The sequence below is a fragment of the Epinephelus moara genome, chromosome 12, assembly GCF_006386435.1.
Source record: "Epinephelus moara isolate mb chromosome 12, YSFRI_EMoa_1.0, whole genome shotgun sequence".
Classification (NCBI taxonomy): domain Eukaryota; kingdom Metazoa; phylum Chordata; class Actinopteri; order Perciformes; family Serranidae; genus Epinephelus; species Epinephelus moara.
In genome coordinates this window covers 22,974,757-22,999,293 of record NC_065517.1, presented here as the reverse complement: position 1 = coordinate 22,999,293, position 24,537 = coordinate 22,974,757, and the positions used below count along the sequence as shown (strand labels likewise).

Here is a 24,537-nt window from a genome sequence, read left to right as displayed (position 1 = left end):
AGCATGTTGTATTTGTGGGGAAAATGTGTCCAGATAAAGACAAGTGCTTTGTCTGTGAATGCTGCGAGTTATAGTGAAGTCAATTTTTGTACTAGTTTGAAACTGTCGCTCTTAAGTCATGTGTAATGTGTGTTTTGAATCAACTAAACTTTTCAACACTTCACAGAAACCCCGCCACAGACTAGTGTTTTGGAGGTGTAACTGCAGTGACACAGACACACCACTGCACAAGTATAAATGCTAACAACAGCGTAGGCTACAGCGTAGGCTCTGCAAAGAGCTGACGCACAAGAATAACTTCTGATACAATGCACTATACCAGGGCTCAGGAAGTGGCACACTTAAATGGAACACAGCCATTATTAATGTCATCTGTTACACCGGTGCTCAAAATGCTATTGTGTGTTCACAGTATTTAAAAACTGATAATCAACGGCCTAGATATGGACATACAAGATCATAAAAGAGCCAGTGCGACAGCTTCTAGACAGACTCTAATATGTGGTGATAAAACTTTCCAAGTGCTTTAATAAAAGCAGCACGCAGTGACTCAGGTTTCGATTTTGCATGACTGTGATTCATATTGTCCAGCAGTCATGGGGCAAAGGCTTACTTAACTTTCTGTAAGAGGCCTTCAGGTGTTTGAAATGAAATCAAATGACACTGTCATGTAACCTTTGTGCTTAAAATCAATGAAGAACTGTGGAGTGTTTTGTTCCTTTTTAACTTTAAAGATAAAATAACTCTGAAAGGGTCATAACTTCATCAATCACTTGACTTGAAGAGAATATATTGGGACATTTAGAATTAAAAACACATTGGTGTTAAAAGTAAACCCTGCACTTAGCTGATACGACCAAATTAATTTATTTGTGCACTTTGAGCACGACAAACAACCAATCAAAGTTAGTGATTCAGGATATTGCTGCTGTTATATGACGTCTGATTACAAATGTTTTTCTTAGATAAAGATGCTAGATTAATATTAATATATTCATTTCTCCATTAAAAAAAGACTTCAGGATGAGCCTAAAGCAACCCCCAAACCATAAAACAAAGTACAAAGAGTTAATGCAACACAGTCACACAGAGCGCCCCCACCCAGTGCTGACAGACAAGTGTTAGTTCGTGTTTTAACCTTTGGCCTGCCACAAGGACTGCTCAGACTTTGGAACCAGGGCAACACATTTGCAAGTCCTGGTAATCGCATACAGTAAGACTTGAGGAACTATAAAAGCCAAGGGAGCAAAGCCTAGAAATTAGTCTTCACAGAAAGAGGAGGACTCTTCTTACCTTAAAGGCTTACAGGAGCTTTACTAAGCCCACCATGGGGGGTACGAAGCTCTGCCTTTTGCTGCTGCTGGGCACATACACACTAGCCCGTAAGTACTGGTTTTTGTTTTGGTGCTAACAGAGTTTAAGTGTACAGTTTGATATTTTAACTTTGTGGGTGTTTATTGCTTGGTTTTGTAAAAAGAAAAGCTGGTTTTCCTTGAAGATGCTGCTGTTTTCATGTGTTAAATTAATTTAATAGCGTGTTTCGTGCTCAAGCATTGTACTAGCTGTCCTAGTTGTGATGTTATTCAGACCCTTTTTAAGTGACTGACAAGCAAAATACAGCAGATTAAACACTTAACAATGATTTAATTATACTTGTAAATACTGATTTTAGTCTTTAAGTGTTCTCAGCTGACTTTTAGATTAGCATGTGGCTTTTTAAAATGTCAAACAAACGTTTTGTTTTTCATCTTCTGCAGAGCAAGATGTGGGAAATGCTGAGGAACCATCTGTTTGCTTGTGTGAGTTGCTTTTGTTGTCTCCAAATTGTTTTATACGTTACTCTTCATGACATTAAGAAAATGTGATTAACGTGATAAATACACAACCAAAAAAAAAAAAATCCATGTTTTAATCCTGACATTTAACAAGCATTTGATTTGATTTAATTTTACTTTATTTAAAAAAAAAAATATTCAGACATTTGTCTTGCATCCCAGGACGTTAGCTGTTTCCCATAAATACATACAAAAATACATTTCCCTAGTATTAAACTGTCTATTTTAAGTGTTTAAAATTGTATAATATATCTATGACTCAAGTGTAAAAAAATGTACAGTGTATAAAACATTGCCACTACAGAGCTCTTACTGATGTTTCAAATACATTTCAGTGGCCAAAAGATTCAAGAACTTCCGACGATACGTGTACGACTACGAAGTTGAGACCTTTAATGGCGTGAATGGAGCGACCGACGACAAAAGCGGCCCCAAAGTCTCTTGCAAAGTATGTCTCACACCTCCGATCATTATTGCAAGCACACCAGTTTCAAGACCTTTAACAGAGAACAGTGGTGCTAAAAAATATTTTATGTGCCACACAGGTTGAAGTTGAAGTGCCCCAGACGTGTAGCTTCATCGTCCGCACAACAGAGTGCTCTCTGAGCGAGATCTTTAGTGTGGATGAGGAAGGGAACCCAGTGTACCGTCCTGCTGAGGGAGCTCAGGCTTTCAAAGCTGCCATGGCCAAGTAAGTTATGTTTCCAGACGTGTTGCTTAAACCTGAGGGACCTGTATGATCAGAAAAGTGGAGGATATAATATTGAGGATAAAAAAGACAAAGATGGGCTAAATGATCTGTCAACGTCAACAGGAACCTCTTGAAGATCAAAGTCAAAGAACAGACTCATGTCACACTCTACCCTGAGGATGATGAGCCCGTCAACATCTTGAACATCAAGAGGGGAATCATCTCTGCTCTCATCGTTCCAGTGATGGAGGAGGACAAGAACATGAAAATGGTGGGTCACTGCTCCTCACTGCTTTACTGCCTTGTTTTTGTTTTGTCAGTATTTACCGCAGGGACTAATCAATTCAGGCCAGAGTCACCCCGGGCTCCGAGCAGAGCTTGATTCTGCTCTCATGCAAAGATAAACAAGTTGCACAATGTGTAGATAAGCTGCCCCAGTCACAGGTGATAAACACTCCTGTAACATCATGTCCTCACATTGATGATCTTCAGCCGCGGGTCAGAGTCCTAGATAAGTTTATCTTGTTAATGGCATCACCTGCTCTCATAATTGGGGCTAATCTTTCTGATCAATTGATAAACAGATTCAGGAAGATTGCTAAAGGACAGAGAGCACGTTTATCACTTTGTTTTTTGAGCTGTCTCCAACTTCCTCAGTATCGATGATGTCTCTCATCATTTTCAGGCCACCGTGCACGGAGTGTGCCCCACCCACTTCACTGAGAACACCAGAGAGGACATCGCCACAGAAGTGACTGTCAGCAGGGATCTCTCCCAGTGTGACGAATTCTCTCCCTTCAGGCAGGTCACCAGTCCCCTGGCCCTCCTCACTGGCATGGTAAGAGATTAAGCAGTGTACTGTCACCATCCCAAACTAAAGGTGAAAACATTGCTTTTCATACACTGGTCAATATTTAGAGTTTGGACTGTTTTGCATCCATAACGTCTTCTTTCAGACAAGTGGAAAGAAAACCACCAAAATACATATTAAGGTGTTTATTTTAGTTCAAATTTCTGTTCGGTAAATCTAGCCAAAAAGCACATAACTAATAAGATAATGCCTCATTTGCATATATAAACATGAAATATCAGAAAACTTGTAATACAAAAAAATAATCGTTTGAATGTAAGTAATCACCTGCGGAAGTTTCATGGAGATATCAATTTTACCCTGCTCATTTGTCTTTTTATTTTCTGGTCTAAAATGTATAAAATTTTGTAATACATATCTTTAAAGGCTTTTTTTTTCCACTTAAGTATCACTTACACACCAAACTCTGATTTATTACCATGTATATTCTGAAGGTTTTTACATATTGGTTTGTTTATATTTCATTTATAGCCTGATTTATACAACAATTTATTCCTAAAACATGGCAAAAATATATATTTTTTTATTGCTGTTGACAGTATTTTTGGATTTATGGGGTGATATAAAGATACATCCAAAATTCCCTATGTAAAAACTTTTAACTTTTAATATATTAACAAAATAAAACAAGAATTTTGGACCTAGCTTTATTCAGTGTTCAGATTTCTGTTGTGAAAATGTTTGGAAATGAGTGCGTATACAATTAAATAATGCCTCATTCATCTATTTTGATATAAATTTTAAAAAACAACAACTTTAATTTAATTAATTTATGTGTTATTTGAGAGGGACAGTGTACATTAATCCACATTCAAACAAATATATATGCACCTGAGTTAGATGAAAGGCTAGTTTTCATCGGCAGTCCCTTTGCCTTATGTTAAAAAGCATATACAGTACAGTTAAACAACATGAGTGTATAAAATCCAAATGGCAGATGATGCAGGTACAGTTTGAGTACAGTCATTTAAAGTTAGTCCTCAATAAACCATTTATAGAAACTGAAAATAAAAACATTTTCAAGTGAGTTTTTTCCTTGCTGTTCTTCAGCAGTCCGCTCTTCTTTGTAATGAAAGAAAAACACTGATGTTGTCTCTCTATCATCAGAAGTACCATCTGTCCAAGATGATCAGCAGCACCCAGACTTGCAACTACAAGTTTGACAACCAGAAGAAGCACATGACCAGTGGAACCTGCACAGAGAAACACCTCTTCCTGCCCCTCTCCCACCAGTAAGTTTCAAAGTGATCCACTAAATAATAGAGGAGTATCAAATTGACCAAGTCTTTTAGGCTTCAAAACTGACCCACGTCTAGAGTGGGCAGGAGGCCAGACTTCTCAAATCTCAAGAGCACACACTGACAATGTGAACTCTAGATGTGTTTCATATGAATACTGTATTCTTCGAACTGCTCCATCTTTCCAAAGAATTACAAACAGACAGATTCCCTATCCTGACCAATATTTGTCTCATCTCTTTTGCAAACAGGAATGAGTATGGAATTTCTACTCTGGTGAAGCAGACTGTGACTCTGAGAGAGACCGCTAAGATCAACGACAGAATCTTTGACTTCAGCAGTAAGTGTTTCTGTTTTAGAAATAGCTTCTAAAATATCTGAATATACTCAAATGTGTCCAAATGTGCTGCATATTCTTACTTGTCTGTGATATGATTCTGTACAGATGTAAACCGCTTCATGAGCTTGGCTATGGATGTCACTGACGAAAAGTCCCCCGTGCAGACCAAGGATGCTGCCATCGCCACCATGCAGCAGCTGAACACCCTGTCACAGACCACCCAGGGCGAGGAGCGCGCCAGCCTCTTCCACAAGCTGGTGACTGAGCTGCGTGGCCTGGATGTTGACATCTTGGGAGACACTGCTGTTGAGATGATGGACATGTCCCAGTCTCTGATGTGGCAAGCTTTCGCTCAGTGCGGCACCCCAGAGTGCACCAGCGCCATGCTGAAGATTCTCAGGACCTTTGACGAGGGCGCCCTCGAGGTCGACGCTGCTGTGTACGCCCTGGGACTGCTGCTTAACCCCTCCCGCCTCATGGTGAAGGACATGCTGGCTATGGCTCAGTACAAGCAGAGCAAACCCATCATGTATGCTCTGAGCAACACAGTCAGGAAGTGAGTGTCATCTTTTTTACATCTGAAGGAACTGCAGCAGTGAGTGGTGGTTTCTGTTGTAAATTAATTACTGATGTCTGACTCTGTCTCCAGACTGTACCGGGCTGAGGGCGTCACCCCCGAGATCACCGCTGTCTTTGAGTACATGTCTTCCATCCTGGGTGCAGACTGCGCTGGGGAGAAGGACCTGACCTTCCTGATCTTGAGGGTAGGTAACCAGCTGTGAACCAGAGTTACTATAGTTTGTATTTTTCATTAGTTTTTAATTTATTTATTTTTTTCAGATATTTTTTATTAACTTTTCTGCAGACATGAACAAGTACAGCAATACAGAGCCAAGTAAAATGTCTGTGACAAAAAACAAAACGAAACAGGAGAACAGAACAATTTATTTTATTTTATTTTGTGTTGTTTTGGTTTTTTTTACTTCAGTTTAGTTTCAGTTGGTTTCCAGGTTTTTATTTTAGTTTTAGTTAACTTTAATAATCTTGCTGTAAATGGATACAGCTTATAAACATAGAGCTTTTCAGTTCCATGTTTTTTCTAATTTTAATTTAATTTAATTTAATCTTATTTTATTTTATTTTATTTCATTTTATTTTATTTCATTATTTGCCTAAATTGTGTGAATTTCTGTTTCGACCGTGTATAGCACTTTTTTCTTTTTTTTCTTTTTTTTAATTAACTGTCTATACTGTTCCCTCCAGGTTGTTGGTAACATGGGAGATGTAATGGAGGCCGTTGACGCCACCATTAAGACCACCCTGGTGAAGTGCATGAGACAGCCTGCAACCACACTGTCTGTACAGCTGGCTGCCATCCAGGCTTTCAGGCGCATGTCTGCAACAGATGAGGTAAAGACGATGAACCGTATCCCAGATTCCCAGTGTTGTAGTGTGAAGTTTCCACAATGACTAACACATTGTTTGTCTCTCCAGGTTCGTTCCAACCTCCAGAGGGTCAGCCAGTACCCCAAGGGTGCTGTGCAGAAGCGCCTGGCAGCTTACCTGGTCCTGATGAGGAACCCCCAGGACAGTGACATTGAGATGGTGAAGAAGCTGATTAAGCAGGAGCAGAACACTCAGATCAAGGCCTTTGTGACCTCCCACGTCTACAACATCATTTCATCCACTGATCCAGAGACCCAGAAGTAAGAACGGAGCACCTTTCAACTGACAGCACACATTATACTTTATGTCACGGAAAAACTGCGCTGATTGAGCCCATCTGATTGTTTTATTTTTTGTTACTACCTCAGGATCGGTCAGAAGATCATGGACGCCCTGCAGGATACTGAAGTCACCACACACAGCGACTACACCACAAAGTCCCGCAACTACAAGCTGGGCATGGCACATGAGAGCATGCAGGCCGCCATGCAGGGCAACATTATCTTTGATCCCAGTAGCCAGTTGCCGAGGGAAATGATGCTGGAAACTACCCTGAAAGCTTTTGGTTTCAACATGGATCTGTGGGAGGTATGTAATACTGTAACATACATACTGCTGTTTGAAATTATGGCTTTATACTAGCAGCATAAAACTAGATTCATAGGTGTGTTATCATTTTTATTACTGGATTTTTTCAGTCACTCCAACCAAGACTGTTTCCTAATGTACTTGTTTTATTTTTCCGACAGCTCGGCATGGAAGGAAAGGGCTTCGAGCCAACCATTGATGCTTTGTTTGGAAAGAACGGTTTCTTCCCTGACACTTTGGCCAAGACTCTGTACTGGACTTTGGACAAGATACCACCACAGGTGAAAGAAGAACTGGAGAAATGGGTTTCTCCCCTGGACACAGACAAAAGAAAGGTACGTCTCGTGTGTTACCATTTCTGTTAAACAATCTCAGTCTGAGTTATGTTGTTATTGTCACTGATACCGCCACAACTAATATAACGTTTTCCTCAGGTTCCTGAAAATCTTGCGAGAGAAATCGTCCGCAACTTCAACAAGCTGGTGAAGGATCTGCAGAGTCAGGATGCCCCAGAGGCCATGGCCTACCTGAGGATCATGGGAGCTGAGCTTGGCTACATCAAGAGCAGCGAAGTGAAGAGCATGGCTTCCAACGCAATAATGTATGCAGATATTCTCATGAAGATCATCCCTACCAAGGTACTGTTCTATTCTCCTGTTATCAAGTTAATAAAATGCCTTTCTGCAACACAGCGAGAGAAAACTCAAACTGACTGCTTGTTCTTTTCATCAGGTTGTGTCTAAGATGATGTCCAGCACTGACAATGAGATCTTCGCCCATTACATCTTCATGGACAACAGATTCATGTTGCCAACAGCAGCTGGTATGCCTCTGACATTTGCTCTGTCTGGCACCTTCACTCCTGGAGCAAAGGGAGGCCTTCGCATGGGTCCCACAATGGTAAATGTTCCATCTTTTGACTTAGACCTACCCCCAAAGCTCTGATTTATTATTGTGTTGTTGCTTTTTGATTTGACGCACTTTCTCAAATGTCCCACAAACCATTTTGAAAACCTTTGACAATAATAATAATTCAGTATGTATAGACTCTTCAACTTATTTAACTTCATCTGATCTGTTTTTGTTTACAGAATGAGCTGCTGTTCTCACCCTCTATTGGAGTTGAGTTCGTGACCAAGATGGGAGTCCACGTGCCTGAGTTCATCGTGTCTGCCGTCGAGATGCACACCAACATGTACCACGAGAGCACGCTCAATGCCAAGATCACCATGGAGAACAACGAGGTCAAGCTTTCCATCCCCGCCCCACAGGGCACCACAAAGCTCTTGAGCATCAGGTAACAAATAACATCAAATACATTCGTCGATTATATTTGATAAATTATGTTTGCTCATTAAGTGCTTTAGTAGTAGATGTCGATATTTCAATGGAAACTGATTTTACGTTTTTTTCTTTGAATCAGCAACAAAGTGATGATTGTGGGTGCTGGTAATGCTGCCGTGATCCCACACACCGAGGGTGAATCCAGCTGCAGCCCTCTCTTCTCTGGAGTCAGATACTGCACCAAAACACTCCGGGCCAACACTGGCGATAAGACTGATGTTCCTTACTTCCCCCTGAACGGAGAGACTAAGTAAGTTGTTCTTTAAAGAAGCTTGATTTTAATTTCACTGATTGTAACACGCTGCATGATTATCATTCTGTAAGTCATGAGGTAATGGTAGAAATGGTCAAAAGTGTGATAATAATAATATTAATTAATTTATAGAGCACTTTTCATACAAGAGATGTAGCTCAAAGCTCAACAGAATTAGACAATGAAAAGACAGTAGATGATAAAATATAGAAGTGAAGCTAAAAAGAGAATGAATAAAAATAATAAGAACAAGAAAATCATTAATTAAAAGCCAAACTAGATAAATAGATATTTAAAAGTTGTTTAAAAATGACCACAGAGCTCTCTTGGTAGGGTTTTCCATAATTTTGGAGCCTAGTTGTCGCTATGATTGTGTGTATTTAAAAACCCAGCAGTAGAAGAGCACGTGAAGGATCATGAAACAACAGAGAGTCTGCAGTGTCGGCCGGTTCCAAACCATTAAGAGCTTTTAAAACAAAAAAAAAAACCTTAAAATCTATTGATCTATCTATCTATTGAAGATACTGAGAGCCAATGGAGTGTAGCTAAAATCGAGGTTATATGCTCGGTCTTCCTTGTTTTGGTAAAAGTCTGTTCACTTTGTCAAATTTGTGATGCACAAATACTTCTTGTTCTTTGTGGTTTTCTAGATGCACAATATAATAGTAGACTTATCTGAGAGAGACTTAAACTTTGTTTGTTTCACCCTAGGTTTGACTTGGACATCAAGCCCTCTAAAGAGGTCTCTGAGTACACAGCCACCATGGCCTACAAGCTCCTCGTTGAAGGAAAGGAGAAACGCCACACAGTTGATTCTTTGAAGTTTGCCCTGAGAGCTGAAGGTATAAACATCTTATTTGCGGAAAAAAATCATATCAACCTAAGTGTTTCTATAGGCCATGACCTCCTTTTTCATTTTATAGGGTTACATACATGAGTAATGGAGTTATACTTTGTTTAACTTTAGGTGCTCAGCCCACCGAGGCCACAGTCACCATGAAGTTCAACAGGAACAGGAATGTCTTCAGCACCCAAGTCCAGGTGCCTGACTTTGATGTCGAGGCCGGCGTTAAGGTTGGCATGACCGACAGCAGTGCCAAGGGCCAATCCATCACCCTGGAGTTCACCAACAAGAACATTCCCCAGCTCTCTCTGACTGGCCGTGCCAAGTGAGTACCCGGCTAAAATCTTCTGTTTGAACACACTGTCAATAAATGATGCAACAGCATATCTTTATGTACAAGCAGTGACTTGACCGTGTGTTTTTTGATTCATCACAGGCTTCAGACCATGACTGATGGCATGCTGCAGGTTCAGCTGTTAGTCCCATCATTCAAGACTGATGCTTCCATCACTGCTACCATGAGAAACACTGACGGACTCACCGTAGAGATCAAAAGTGATGTCAAGCTCCCAGCGACCTCTTCTGTTCAGGCAGTTACATTCAAATATGGTATGTCTGTTTAGGAAAATACTCCTAATGGACTTCAAAGATCGCTCATCTCAGGCATTTGTCTCACACACTGTGTCAAATTTAAAAGTTTAATGCTAAATGCTTTGTATTTCAGGTGAAGACCAGGCTGAGGTTCAGCTGATGTCCAACATGAGCGCTGATACTAAGATTGTTGTGCCTTACACCGAAGCCGTCATCGTCTGGCTCAAGCAGTTTGCGGAGGATGTCATGGAGCAGCAGGTTGTCAAGACTGACATGAAACTGCGTCACGTCCTCAACAAGGCAGTTGAGGTGAAAAGCATATGATTATTACTTAATATAATCAGAACTATTTTAGCAGACCTTGACTTAGTTATACTTCTACCAGACTAACGCATATGTTGTTTTATTCATCAGGCCGGTGATATCTGGATGGACAAGATCTCAGCTGATGTTCCCTATGTTGAGACTCTGAGGAACAGAATTGCAAGTGTGGAGATGCCCTCTGTGCCTGAGAACCTTTTCATGAACTTGTAAGTAAACCCCACATCGAATAATGATTATTACTTTTCACATTTACTCACCAGTTGAATGTCTGTTTTGAATTACCTTATAACACATGTTCCGCTTTAATCCTTTCACCAGTGACAGCGCATTCAGATACAAGTTCAACCACGACCGCATGACCATCACCGTCCCTCTTCCTCTTGGAGGCAAATCATCTGAGGAGCTGAGGATACCGCCAATGGTCAGCACCCCACGCATCTCCGTGCCTCAGCTGGACATGGAGTTCGCCTCACAGGAGATTCAGATCCCCACTTTTACCATCCCCTCTGAATATGATCTCGTCCTGCCTCTGATGGGAATGGTTGAAGCATCTGCCAAGGTCAACAGCAACTATTATGACTGGGAGGCAACTATGTCTGCTGGTAACAACACCGTAGAGTCTCCAAGCTACCTGGCCAAGTTCAGAGTCATGGCTGAGAGTCCAATCCAACTTCTCTCCTTCTCAACTGAGGGTAATTTAAATGTTATTCTTGTATTTAATGAGAAGAATTATACATTTGTTATTGAATACTAGATACACAGCTTCAAGCTAATACTAATTGATATTTTATTATTCTGTCTGTTTTTAAAGGAGCTACAACAATCACCGACACGCCAGAGAAAACCATGAAATTCACCATGGATGGTTCCCTGAGCCACATGCTCATGAACACAGGTTTTAGTGTCCTTGAAACCATTGCTGTCACAGACAATGTAATGTCAACAGGAAGGTACAACATCAATGCTGCCTCTCCTATGGGTCTGGACACCTCTCTGGCTGTTACCACCCAGGTCACCCTAGACTCAAACATGCTGTTTGGAGATGTCAACACAGACGGAAGTCTCACCATTGGACCCATGGCTGCCAGCACCACTTATCAGTACACCTTCTCTGTTGAGCCAGCCAAGAAACAGGCTAAACTGGAGAGCACACTGAGGGTGACCTCTGAAATCCTGAAGGTCATCAACAAGATGAAGGCATCGTATGCAAATGAGGAGCTTCTGATTGAGTCTAACACCAACATGGACACCGACCCGATCAAGCACACTACCAAAATGAGCCTTAACTACAAAGATGTCAAGCTTTCCATCCAGTCTGACTCTGTGACCAAGGCTGATGAGCGAATGATCCGTAGCCAGATGGAGTTCACTGCCTCTGACGGGCAGGCCAGCCTCAGGATTGAGAATCAAGCCGATGACACAGTGAACCGTGTCTACTCTTTGCTCACTGGGTCCATGAGCCCCTCCGGCCTGGAGATCAATGCTGATGCCTCCTTGAACATCTTCTCAAGCCTTGCCTCTCACAAGGCAACACTGGCCCTGAACATGAATGGTCTGACCACCAGCTGCACAACAACTGCTCAGTACAGCCCAATGACCTTTGAGAATGTCTTCCATGGTGGAGTTGACACCTCTGGTGCCACCATGTCCCTCACAACTAAGGCAGCCATTGAAGACAACAAAGCCGAGCTCAATGTTGAGGGAAAGCTTGCAAGCACAGACGTTTACCTCAACGGCATCCTTAAAGGTAACCTCTTTGACATCAACACCAGGAACAGAGTGAACTTCAGACTGAACGAAGATGGCTTGGTCCTCTCTAACAACGTAGTTGGATCTCTCAACAACATGAGGACTGAGAATACACACTCACTGTCTCTTACGCTAAAATCTTTCACCCTGAGCTCCAAGACTAATAACTTCCTTGACAAGGGTAACACCTATAAGCATGACATCAATGTTAACATGGAGCGTTTTACTGCCATGGTTAATGTGCAAGGTGAATTGAAGATCATGGAGACTGACCTTGTGAATGATTTCAAATTCGAGGCACAGCCCTACAACATGGAGCTGACTGGAACAATGATGGCAGGCCGCTTAGGGGAAGAGCTTAAGCACACTTATGAAGTCAAGTTTGTTGACATGGCCCTCTCTGCAACATGCAATACCGTTGGTAAACTCCTGGGAACTCAAATGGAACATTACTCTCTTATGGAGGTTGCTGGTCTGACCATGAAGTTCAACAGTGAAGCCAAATTCAACTCACCAGTTCTTCAGCTGGACAGTACAGTCAAAACTGTTGCTGCACCCTTCACTCTGAACATTGATGCCATCTTCAACTCAAATGGCGAAGGGTATCTGTATGGTAAGCAGAGCGGCGAAGTATACAGCAAATTCCTCCTGAAGGCAGAACCCACACTGTTCACACATTCATTTGAGCACAGAGCCTCAACCACCCATCAACTGGAGGGCAGACCCGAAATCAAGACCAATATGGAAAACAAGTTCAACAGCATGCTGAGTCTCCAAGAGCAAAGTGTGACACTGAAGATGGCATCCACAGTAAATGAGGACACTTTTGATCAAGAAATGAATGCCTATAACAACGCAGAGAGAATGGGTATTGAGATGTCAGGAGCAGTTTCAACCTCCCTCTTCAGTGAGACCAAACAAGATTACGCAGTCTCTGGATTTGTGAAATATGACAAGAGCAGTGACAGCCACTTCATCCAGATCCCATTCATTGAGTATCTGCCTGCAGTTGTTGAAGACGTTAAGGCCACAATGATGAGGCTGATGGACCAGAGCATTGTGATGCTGAGCGATATCAACACCAAGTATGAGATCAGTGCCAAGTTTCAGGATAAAGTGTCAGAACTGAAGGAGGTGATTGACAATTTTGACTTCAAACTCTTTGTCCAAGACCTGAGAAAGTACACCAACTCAGTGGAAAGCTTTGTGATCGACCTGACGGCCAAGTTCCCAACTGACAAAGTTATGAATGTGCTGAGAGCAATGAAGGATGCCATCGTGGCGTTTATAACGAAGCATAACATTACCCAGAACTTCAATGAAATTTATGCCAAAGTAGAGGAGATCCTCTCCAGCTACGAGGTTGAAAAGATGATTGGGGCCATCATGGATGAGGTTGTTAAAATCATGAAGCAGTATCAGGTGAGGGAAAAGGTACAGTCTGCAATTGCTACTCTCAATTCAATTGACTTCCAGCCTTTGCTCAAAAAAGTTATGGCACCTGTTCAGGAGCTTGTGAATGAGCTGTATTCCTTTAACTTCAAACAGCTGATTGATGACATGAGTGACTATTTCATGAGGATGATGCAGACAATCAGATCTTTTGATTATGACACATTCACGATGGAATTGAAGGAGAAAGTGTCAGAAATGAGCAAGATCCCCTGCTTTGGAAAACTCTATGGAGAGTTCAGACTCACCTCCCCTCATTACACACTCAGGACCAATGCTGACCTTGAGAACACCACAACTACATCAGTCACACCAGAGTTCAAAATCAACCTTAACTCATGGGCAACATCTACTTTGAAAGTTCTTGACTTCTCAGTGGACGCCAGTGCTCACTTTGCTGCACCCAAGATGAGTCGCCTGTCCATCTCTGAGAACGTTAAAGTTGACCAGATGTGTTTCACACTCGACCACAAGGCAACAATGACTCTCTATGGCCTGTCAGCTCAAGCTTCTGCTGAAACTACTGCAAAAGCCAACACTGAGCTCTATGTAGCCGAGCTTGTCAATACTGCGTTCTTCGCCATGGAAGATGGAGTTTCTGCCACTGTGGAGACTAACTACAAACACGACCTCAACATGCCATTCTTCAACATCTTCAGTGAAGCCTTAATGAATCAAAAGAATGTCCTCCAGCTTGAGACAGGCACTGCCCGTCTGACCGTTACCAATGTGGCTAATGAAAAATATGCAGTTCAGGACTTCTCAGATGAGGTAACCCACAAGAGTGACATGGAGGTGGTCATGGATCTGCACACAGCCAAAGTGACTTTCACCGGAGCAACAGGCAGCAACAACATCAAAATGAATCAAAAAGTGGTTGCAGAAATGTGCATTTTCCGCCATGTAATTTTTGATGCCAACTTTGAGACAGAAACACCTTTCATGAAGGGCAGCGTTGCAGAAGTCAAGTTCCAGATTAATGCCGGAGACATGAAAATTGATCTTACTGCCTCTCACAGTGCAGAGCTGACTGGAAGGATTGAGGGAACTCTCTCAAACTCTGTGCTTGCTTCAGTCACACCTAGTGATCTTATGTTTGACACCAAGAACAAGGGAAATGTCAAGGCTGCCCTTCCATTGAAGCTGTCTGCAAAGATTGATCTCCAGAATGACATGGCCGTCACCCTGAACTCTGAAATGCAGCAGTCTAGCTGGACAGGTCTGGCCAGATTCAACCAGTACAAGTACTCCCATTTCTTCAGCATGGATAACAGTGACAGAGAAATTAACATCATTTCCCAGATTAATGGAGAAGCAGATCTAGGTGTACTAAGGAGGCCTATCACCATCCCTGAAATGACCATGCCATTTGTTGGTATGAGGACACCAAGAGTGGAAGACTTCTCCCTGTGGGAAGAAACTGGCCTGGGCAACATCCTGACCACAACTGAGCAGACATTTGACATGAACTCCAAGCTGAAGTACATGAAGAACCCTGAGATGATCACCATTGACATTAATGTGGATCCAGTCATCACTTTCGTTAATAACAATGTCAAGACTCTGCACAAGACAGTGCTCATCGGCAAAGATCAGGCTGCTGCCATCCTGGCTACATCTTACAACCAAGCAAAGGCAGAGTATGAAAAGTATAGCATTGAGCTGCCCAAAACCATTACAATCCCTGCCTACAAAGTTCCAGTGATGAATGTCGAGGTGTCTTCCTTCACCATTCCCCTGCCTGACGTGAGTCTCATCACAATGCCTGCTCTGCATGTTCCATCTGCCCTCAGCAAGATGACTCTGCCAAAAATCACTCTGCCCAAAATTCAGAGCATCAGCATCCCAATGCTGGGTGATCTGACCTATGAGTTCTCCATGAAAACCGCAATGGTCACACTCAAAACTGATGCCAGCATCCTCAACAAGGACACTATCCTGATCAAACTTGATGCTTCCTCAACCTCTACATTCGAGGTTCTGACTGGAAAGATTGAGGGCAACGCCAATGTGAACACAGCCGATGGATTTAAAGTGGTCTCTGTCCTGTCTGTTAAACATCCAATGATTGAGGGAAACCATGACAGCACCACCATGATCAGCTATGAAAATGTGGATACCTCCATCACCAATTCAGCAAAGGTCAACCTACCTGTCCTGAAAATGGAAATCTATCAGGAGATTACTGGAAATCCAGAGGAGGGCCTTCTTGTGTCTATGTCCACTCCATCTGCAGGACTCCTCGCACTTCAAATGCAGACCAAGCGCCCAGCACAAGTGAAAGCAAGACTCTATGGTCGCTACCCGGTAAGAGAACTTTTGCTTACTTATTTGCTCACTAATAACCATAAATTGTGATACAAATGTGAATGGTGTATTTGCTGTATATTTTAGTAATATTCATTTCATGTTTACTTTTTCCTCATAGTCTGAGCCAACAACCGACATCGAAATCTTGGCTCTGAAGATGTCTGTGATGGACTCCGAGAAGCTGAACCTTCAGACAACCTGGAACATGGAGATGCCATATCAGATGATGTTGGGAATGAAGAAACAGGTGCCCACTGTGATGAAAATGGTGTCTGAGCCTGCTGTCGATACATATAACACAATCTATAGGCATGCTAGAAGCCTTGAGGGTCCCTTTGAGCAGGCTAAAGAGCAGGGTAAAGTGATGTTAAAGCAGGCTGTTGACAACCTTGCAGCAATGAATCCTTCCAGTGTTATGACAACTGTCACAGATAAGACCATCTTGATCCTCAGAGAGTACCAAAAGAAAGTTGAAATCGTTCTTGATGCTGTTGTTAAATTCCTGAGAGAGACCAAGTTCCAGATCCCTGGGTATGAGCAGAGGCTGTCTGGACTTGAGGTTTACCAGAAATTCAGTGCTTTTGTCGCTGATGTATCTGAGGAGGCTGTTCAGAAGGTTCCAGAGTACTTTGCCTCCATGTTTGCAGCAGTGCTTGATTATTTCCAAAACATCGAATTCACCCTTCCTGGCTCTAACTACATCGTCAGCGGAAGGGAAATTCTCGATGACTTAGTTGTAGCTTTGAAGAAAATTCAGGACCAAGTGATTGTCACTGTTAGGAAACTGGGCGAAATCCAGCTGGAAGACATCATTAACAAATTCTCTGCATTCGTGCAGTTTACCACCGAACAGGGTGAGAAGTTGCTCCAAACTATTAAATCTCAGAACGCAGAGAAGCTCTACACCTTTGTGAATGATGTATACAATGATGCCATCAACTCTCAGGTCCTGGCTGATGTTACCATGCAGGTTGAAGAGGCCCGCAAAATTATTGTGGAATATCTAAAAGCTGTGAAAGCTAGGCTTGAGAACATTTTCGCTGACATGTCCTTTGACCAGCTTCAAGCTGACATCCAGTCCTGGATCGATGTAATGGTGAAACGTTTAAATGCTTTCCACAATAACGTTATTAGAACACTGAAGGAGACAAGCAAAACTGTTGAACCATTTGTGAGAGTAGGTGACAGACAGATGGAAGTTGACATCCCCTTACCATTTGTTGCCAAACTCAACTAAGTGACCATAGCTAACCAGGATATACTACAGTGTTTGCTTTGACTGTATCTGTTGTGTAACCATGATGCGTGTCTCTCTACGCTGTGTTTGAAATTAGTAATTTTGTTTATTATTTCACAGTAGATTCACAGCTGCTGTGCTCTCTTTGTGTCTTGTACTATTTAAAAAATATGTGCCCTTCAATAAAGACAGTTTGTACTGCATACTGAACATCTCTGTGCATTTCTTATATGATTCTTTTTTATATTTAAATCTAACTTCTTGGCAAACTTATAAAAGTAAAAGTGTGCACTGGTAAAATTTCCTCCTGAAGCATAAATCAGCATTTTAAATGGTCGTGAAGCATTTCACTTTGAGTCAAACCTGCTTCCCTCAAACTCACAAATATATATAGTAGCAAGTCATTAAAAAACAACATAATATGTCACAGTATGACAAAATTTTAAAAAGATCACTACACTGCTGTCACAGTCATTTGTACCCTGTGGTCTAAATTTAGCAGAGACGCAAATACCTTCCTGTGACACACAAGCCCTCTTATCACAAAACAATGAGAAGAAATGAGTCAGTCTGACAGCTATTGTGAACATTATTAAAAAGAAAGTAAAGTAAAATGTATTCACCAGTTGGAAAACATGAACTAATATTCCCTATAATGGCTGTTGGCTATGTGTAATCAGAAGCAATGTGTTCACATCCTTAAGCAAAAGTGGCAATACAATAGTATATAAATACTCCATTACAAATCTTATTCATGTAAACATACAGAGGTAAAATGTATGGGAAGTATCAAAAGCAAATAACTCATAACAGAACTCATAATAGAGGAGAATAAAGTAGTGTTTTAATGTTGTAGTTTGCTGGAGCTGAGCTGTTCTGAACTACTACTGAAAGGTTAGGGTCTCAGCTGTGAATAAATATGTTTTAATGTACACAGATGCTTTCTAAAATTAGGTGATTCGGGATTAAAGTAATGTGTATTTGTGCCAATCAGCCCCATCCGGAGGATGGCTGTCACAGTGTTATAACATTATAGCTACAAAAAAAAAAAAAAAAAATGAAACAACCAATAAAAATAATTTGAAAATTTAATTCAAACAAGAACCAGAAAAAATGAACATTTAATTTAATATATGCCCATTTTAAAAACAATTTTAAGCAATTAATCAGTAGGAATTTTTAATTACTTTTGCCACTGACTATAAAGATTAATAATAAAAAAATAATTATATAAATTATAGCTGCTGCGCAGCGATGGGTCGGGTCCAGGCATTTTTAGGCAATTCTGAGCAACAAGCAGAAGAATGGGAAGACATTTAGGAATTTAGCAACACAATCTGCCTTTTGCATCAGCTGAGGCTTGAAAGCACAACCTCTGAGACTAAGAATCAATTTCTATCTCACTGAGCTAATTAGTCAGTGACAATTCATGTGTAGCTTCATAAATTGACTAAGCCAGACGTGCAGGTTTAGCAGCCGTCCATGCATGGAAAAGCAGATTTCAAACCACTGTAAAAAATTCAGTTATCGAAACAAAAATCTGAAAATACACATATTGCATCTAGACAGCATGGAGATGTTGGTAATTTGTTTGTAACAATGATTGATTTGCTCCATAAGTGAAAAACTGATGTTTAAAATTGCCATTTTTACATTGACTCCAATTGTTCACATTAGAGCAAAATTCAAAATGCTGTCAAAAATTCAGTTTTTGAGATAAAATTCTGAAATTTGCCACACATCATCTACCATGACTCTAGAATTTTGTCATTTTTTTCATGAACATTGAAGATTTATTTAGCAAGAATTTGCATGTATATGTTTACAGTACCGTTTACAGTCAAACATTTTGATGCACTGTAGGCTCAATTTTTGATAAATCAAAAATCTGAGAAACATAGTTTTTGTAGGACAGTCTGAAGATGCTCTGTAGCAAGTTTGGTGTCAATTGAGCAAAAATTGTGGGAGGAGATAGGTTTAAGAAGTTTTACAGTTTTTGAAAAAAACAGAGTGATGAACTTCATAATTTTTAATAGGTTTAAATGTACAAAAGTTTCTTCAGTATTGGGGCTACAGTTTGATGAAAGTTGTGAAGTTGTAGCACGTATGGTTGATTTGTTATGAATTTTCAAAGTTTTGAACTTTAGACGCTTGCTGTAGCGCCACCATCAGGACTATTGGCTTGAGTTTACAGCTGAGGATATCTGGCATGAGACTGGACCTTTGTGCAAAGTTTGGTGAGTTTTCACCCATGGGAAGTATGATTTCCTCGGAAGAAGAAAGAAGAAGAAGAAAGAAGAAAGAAGAAGAATACCTAGGATTACAATAGTGTCCTGGCAGCTTAGCTGCCCGGACCCTAACAAGAACCAGAAAAGATGAACATTTAATTTAATATCTGCCCATTTTAAAAACAATTTTAAGCAGTTAATCAGTAGGAATTTTTAATTACTTTTACCACTGACTATAAAGATTAATAATAAAAAAAATAGTGATATAAACAATGTTTTTAATCCAGTGGTTCCCAACTGGTCCAGTCACAGGGCCCAGATTTCTGCTTAGTCATTAGTTCAAGATCCTCACAAGTAAATATATTCAGCATCATACTCGCATTTGGCCATGCCCTTGAGCTAGTTTACTGTCTCTGTTAAGTAGCTGTCTGTTAGACACTCACTCTACAGCAGGAAACGGCACTTCAAAATAAAAACTCTGTGCCGGATATTCACTGTACATCAAAATAAAGTGTGTTTTTTACAAACTTGACACATTTGCCAGTCACTTGCAGTCCATTCAGAATGGACCCACGACCCACCAGTTGGAAACCACTGCTTTTAATTTCTCATAATACAGTTAGAGTTACAATTGCTAATTTTGGGAACCCCAGAATCAGTGTACCAACAAACCCTTCTCATATTTGACGACAATATTGGTGATAAAATTATGTTCACTCATCAGAGACTTTCAAATCTTATTTCAAAATGTATCTGATTCCTTTGGTCTGTTAACCAGATATAACACTTCAATATCTCTAACACAGTTTTAAGATACATTTACCCTCACCAAAAAGTTAGAAAGTTTAAAATAGTAGATGAGAGCAGGTGAAGAAAGCAAACATCTTTATGTTGCATGTTCGGTTCTGTGACTTTCAAAGGACCAGAAAATAGCTGCATGCCAACTAACCCTGGTCTCCCCTACAACCATGCATCACATTTTATTTTATAAGCTCATCAAGTTTTCTATACTGTTATGTAAAATAATAATCAGCAAATGACCTACTAATGATCTGTTAGATGACTTAGTAGAGTAGCAGGCTACAACTTTAAGTATAAATCAGAGGTGTCTAACTCAACTTAAATTTGATCTCAAGTGGGCCAGACAAGTAAGACCACTGCATAATACATTAAAAAAATACAAAACCCCTTCTAATTTTGCCCTTTTTTTTTAGTGTAAAGCCGTCCATTCTGAAAACGTGCATCCATTTAAAGAACAAATGATGAACAGCCTGCAGTGTATAAGAGAAACTGAGTGCAATTTCAACAGTATGTCTCAGTTTTTCCACTTTCAATCAGTCTACTACTCACTTTCATTACATGTGCATATTTTTCATAATGTTCCACTAAAGTGGAAGCTATTGCAGAAGCCCCTGCCTTGCAAACCATTTACAATCTGAAGTTTTGTCAGCGCCTCAGCAGCAGGGTTCCACTAATATTGTTTTAAGATAGAAGTCTGATACAGATTGTTTTGTAGTGAAGCTGCTGGTTGACAATATTTTGCACGCTGTTCGATATCTTTAAATTTGACAACACAAATAATTCATCGTTATGTCAGAGAGCTGTATTCTAGCCAGGGTGGCAACATTTTACATGAAGTATCTTCTCACTGTTTTAATTTTTCCTGAAACCTCTCAGCCTTCATATGTGCATCATCAGGTGTGCAAAGTCATCTAGTGGGCCAGATTGGACCCTTTAGCGGGCCGGTTCTGGCCCCCGGGCCGTATGTTTGACACTGCTGGTATAAAGTATCATAACATGGAGATACTCAGGTAAAGTACAAGTATGTTTCCTACCTAAACCAGAAAAGAAAATACACTGGATGATGTCATTACAGCTGCAACACCACATTGAGTATTTGTCCTTATTGAGAGAAATTGAGGCACAAGAATGGAAAACTGGAGGTGATGACACACATTGATTCTTTTATTGACTTTGCCCAAAAACAGCACCGCTTGTTCCCTTACATTCTGAATTGTTCTTCCTCACAAAAAATTCCATTGTTCCATTTGAAACCTAGACGTTACGTCACTACATTAACGCAGTCGTAATTTGATCAACTCTTAGAAACATATGTTTGGCACATTTTTTCAGCAATTTTCATCTGCGTGGTTCCACAGTTTCATTCTTCAAAAAGTAAAGTAAAGTAAGGACAAAGTGGCTCTGCTCTGTCTGATCAGTGAATAATAACCTAACAACATTGAAAATCAGAGGCACATGAGGGGGGCCAGTGTGGGAAAATTAACCAGTCCAGCACAATGCATTCCTGTCCTGTAAGTCAGCAAAAAGCCCAGCAACAGAAGGCAGGGAGGAATGTGACTTTTACACCGTTGTAACTCTGCTGGGATTTATAAAACATACTCCTGTTAGACTTTGATTTAGTCTCACTGTAGTTGTTTAATGAACCACAGAAAAAAATACATGTTTAAAGCTAAAACAAGCTTCTTTTTTGTCACTAAAAGAAAGACTCACATAGTGAATCCACCCCCCCTGGATTCCCAGTGTTACAACACCCTCTGTAATTGATGTTCATAGCTGTCATTTTAACACGCACTCCCACTATGAAGAAAGAAACACTTTGTGGAGACACACCAAACAAGCTGAATTCATTACACAAGTGCAGAAAATTTGCTCAAATATATTGATTTAGCTTGTTCACTTCAAAGCTCCAACAATACTTTTTAATCAAATAAATCTGAGGTACATTCAAAGTCATGATGGAAGACATCAAGATGGAAAGTTTGTTTCTCAACCAATCGTGAAACAAACTTTTTACAGTGTCAGAAAACTTTACATTTGAAGCCAAAAAAGATACCCTTTTATGTCTGTGTACAGATTGTGGTTTCAATAACACGTGATAAAATTCCATAAAGGTTTTTCTAATTGCCACACTCTCCCATAACCCCATATAAGCGCGTGCCGCTGGCTCACAGAGCTCCAACACAGCCTGCTCTTCTTTTCATGTCACTTTCTAAGAAACTGATTCACTCTCACATGCTAACCCCATCTCACATGCTCCATCTTCCCTTGGAAATAACACCCACATAACAGTATAATGAATGTGTGGCTAAATGGGAAAATGTCAAACAGGAAATGCCAGCCTGTGAGACACAGCAAGGTCTGGATTTCTTGGTGAGATACTGTATGTGCTTCAAATGATTTGGTTCAGGTGAGCTGTAAGGACCCCAATCGGCCTTTGCTGGCTGTACTATTTACAGGCTGTGTGACTTCTGTCCTTGTTTTACATTAAAAAAGCACCTCTTTTGTGAGTTTCCTCCAAAATGGAGTCACTGTAGCCGCCAGCAAAGCATAACACGGGGTAGAAGCATGCTCAGCAAACTTAATACGTGTCTTGTAAACCTTTGTACATTTGACTGTAAAACAAAGACGTGCTAAACTACACAGGACAATATGTTCAGCCCTTTTCAAGGCCGGCCAGTGTGTCATCTCTCAGACCTTAGATGGTGTTTGGCCTGTTGCGTAAAAACAACCAAACCAGGCATTTAACATACTTTCTAGATGTGGTTCCAACTAACAAACCTGAGACAACTGATTTCTTTAACTGTGAATTGAAGCCATGTTTTAATTCAAAATGGCGTAACACACCAGAGGAAACTATACAGAACACCATGTGCATCCCTTGCACCGAACCTCATCGTACTTCTTATAAAACTCTCTGTGACTGACTGTAGTGTCCAGATGCTGTGCAATATCATAAACTATATACAGTCATGGTACAATACAAAGTGGACATTAATAACGAGTGCAACTTTTTAACTGCTTTGATTATAACAAACATTAATAACGAGTGCAACTTTTTAACTGCTTTGATTATAACAAAGTAGCCTGTAGCCTTGGCAGTAAGGCAGTGGCCTATGCAAACACTTTCACACACACACACACACACACACACACACACACACACAAAAAAAAGTGAGCAATTGAAACCGTGGCTCTAAAGCAGGCCTTTGGGAAAGGACATGTCCACGTTAGATTAGAAGGGTGGGTAAATAAGGCGTCCACTGACATGTAGTTTGTCCTTTTCTCCCCCCCCCCTCCCCTCCACCTGTCAGACTGGGATCATGTGACCCCACAAAGAACATGCTGTAACCAGTGCATTTCACACAAACACACACAAGCCCCGATATCAGATGTTCATCAAGTGTGTTCAAAACAACTTGTATGCAGTCATTGGTTTGGGTTGAATCAAGGTCGCCTGGTTACATGGGAGTATCCAAACCATGGCCACTGCCCGTGCATGTTCAGACACAGATCCCAGCAACGGTGGGAAGCGTCACGTCTGCGCGTCACGGCTCTCCAGACAATCAATCAGCGTCGATTCACATCAAAACACAGCATTTGAGACAGCTCCCTGACGGTGTTTTCCGTTTCTGTAAAGCTGCCCGTGTTGCAGTCTCGAATACCTCCCAGATCCCCTCCTTGGTTTTGGCAGAGCACTCCAAATAGTCATATGCGCCAATGCGCATGGCCATGGCCCGGCCATCCTCTGCCTTCACTGGCTCCAGCTTCAACCGGGACAGCTCGTTCTTTACGTTCTCGTCGTTGCGCAGATCTTTCTTGTTGGCCACTAGTATAATAGGAACATTGGGACAAAAGTGTTTGACTTCAGGCACCCACTTTTCGGGGATGTTTTCCAACGAGTCCGGGCTGTCCACGGAGAAGCACATCAGAATGACATCGGTGTCCGGATAGGAGAGAGGGCGCAGCCGGTCGTAGTCCTCCTGCCCGGCTGTGTCCCACAGAGCCAGCTGGACTTGCTTGTTGTCCACCTCTATGTCCGCCACGTATGTCTCAAACACAGTGGGGACATACACCTCGGGGAACTCGTCTTTGCTGAACACGATCAGGAGACATGTTTTCCCACATGCGCCGTCGCCCACCACGACAAGTTTCTTCCTTATGTCAGCCATTCCTACTGCGCGTTTCTCTCTCCTAGCTGTCGCGTGAATGTGGCATCAAAAACACATATGTCCCCTCCGTGCTTCCTCACTCGGCTTTTGTACTCTCAATGAGCCTCGTCTCGTAAGCCGCTCCCGTCTCGCAACTCCAGAAATTTACCAGTAACCACTGCGATCTCTTTATAAAGCATAGGGTGGTTTCCTAAATATAGCAATCCAATCGGAAATAGGGAGGTGA

The 24,537-nt window shown here is 41.2% G+C and overlaps 2 protein-coding genes across 3 annotated transcripts; one reads left to right on the top strand and one right to left on the bottom strand.

Annotated features, from left to right (window-relative positions):
* Positions 1-1,176: 1,176 nt before the first annotated feature.
* On the top strand, positions 1,177-17,316 carry LOC126399119 (apolipoprotein B-100-like). Of its 2 annotated transcripts, none has more exons than XM_050058925.1 (26): positions 1,177-1,382; positions 1,758-1,799; positions 2,171-2,283; positions 2,381-2,526; positions 2,650-2,797; positions 3,212-3,364; positions 4,508-4,629; positions 4,887-4,975; positions 5,081-5,531; positions 5,625-5,739; positions 6,239-6,385; positions 6,470-6,681; positions 6,790-7,009; positions 7,171-7,344; positions 7,444-7,647; positions 7,742-7,909; positions 8,101-8,306; positions 8,433-8,603; positions 9,318-9,448; positions 9,574-9,775; positions 9,887-10,059; positions 10,175-10,350; positions 10,456-10,571; positions 10,684-11,057; positions 11,177-15,873; positions 15,995-17,316. In XM_050058925.1, exons 1-26 carry the CDS (start codon positions 1,328-1,330, stop codon positions 17,111-17,113), a joined length of 9,924 nt encoding a protein of 3,307 aa, XP_049914882.1. In that variant the 5' UTR covers positions 1,177-1,327; the 3' UTR covers positions 17,114-17,316. The 2 variants fall into 2 exon arrangements, with proteins under 2 accessions (XP_049914882.1, XP_049914881.1); XM_050058924.1 differs by having other exon boundaries at positions 4,505-4,629.
* A 5,864-nt stretch (positions 17,317-23,180) lies between these two features.
* Positions 23,181-24,453, bottom strand: LOC126399132 (rho-related GTP-binding protein RhoB). Its single transcript, XM_050058955.1, has one exon. It carries the CDS (start codon positions 24,309-24,311, stop codon positions 23,721-23,723), a length of 591 nt encoding a protein of 196 aa, XP_049914912.1. The 5' UTR covers positions 24,312-24,453; the 3' UTR covers positions 23,181-23,720.
* Positions 24,454-24,537: the final 84 nt, after the last annotated feature.

Coding starts and splice junctions, on each gene's coding strand:
- LOC126399119 (XM_050058924.1), top strand. CDS start 1,328: ATGGGGGGTACGAAGCTCTGCCTTTTGCTGCTGCTGGGCACATACACA. Junction 6,682..6,789: donor ACTGATCCAGAGACCCAGAA/GTAAGAACGGAG, acceptor TTACTACCTCAG/GATCGGTCAGAAGATCATGG. Junction 9,776..9,886: donor TCTCTGACTGGCCGTGCCAA/GTGAGTACCCGG, acceptor GATTCATCACAG/GCTTCAGACCATGACTGATG.
- LOC126399132 (XM_050058955.1), bottom strand. CDS start 24,311: ATGGCTGACATAAGGAAGAAACTTGTCGTGGTGGGCGACGGCGCATGT.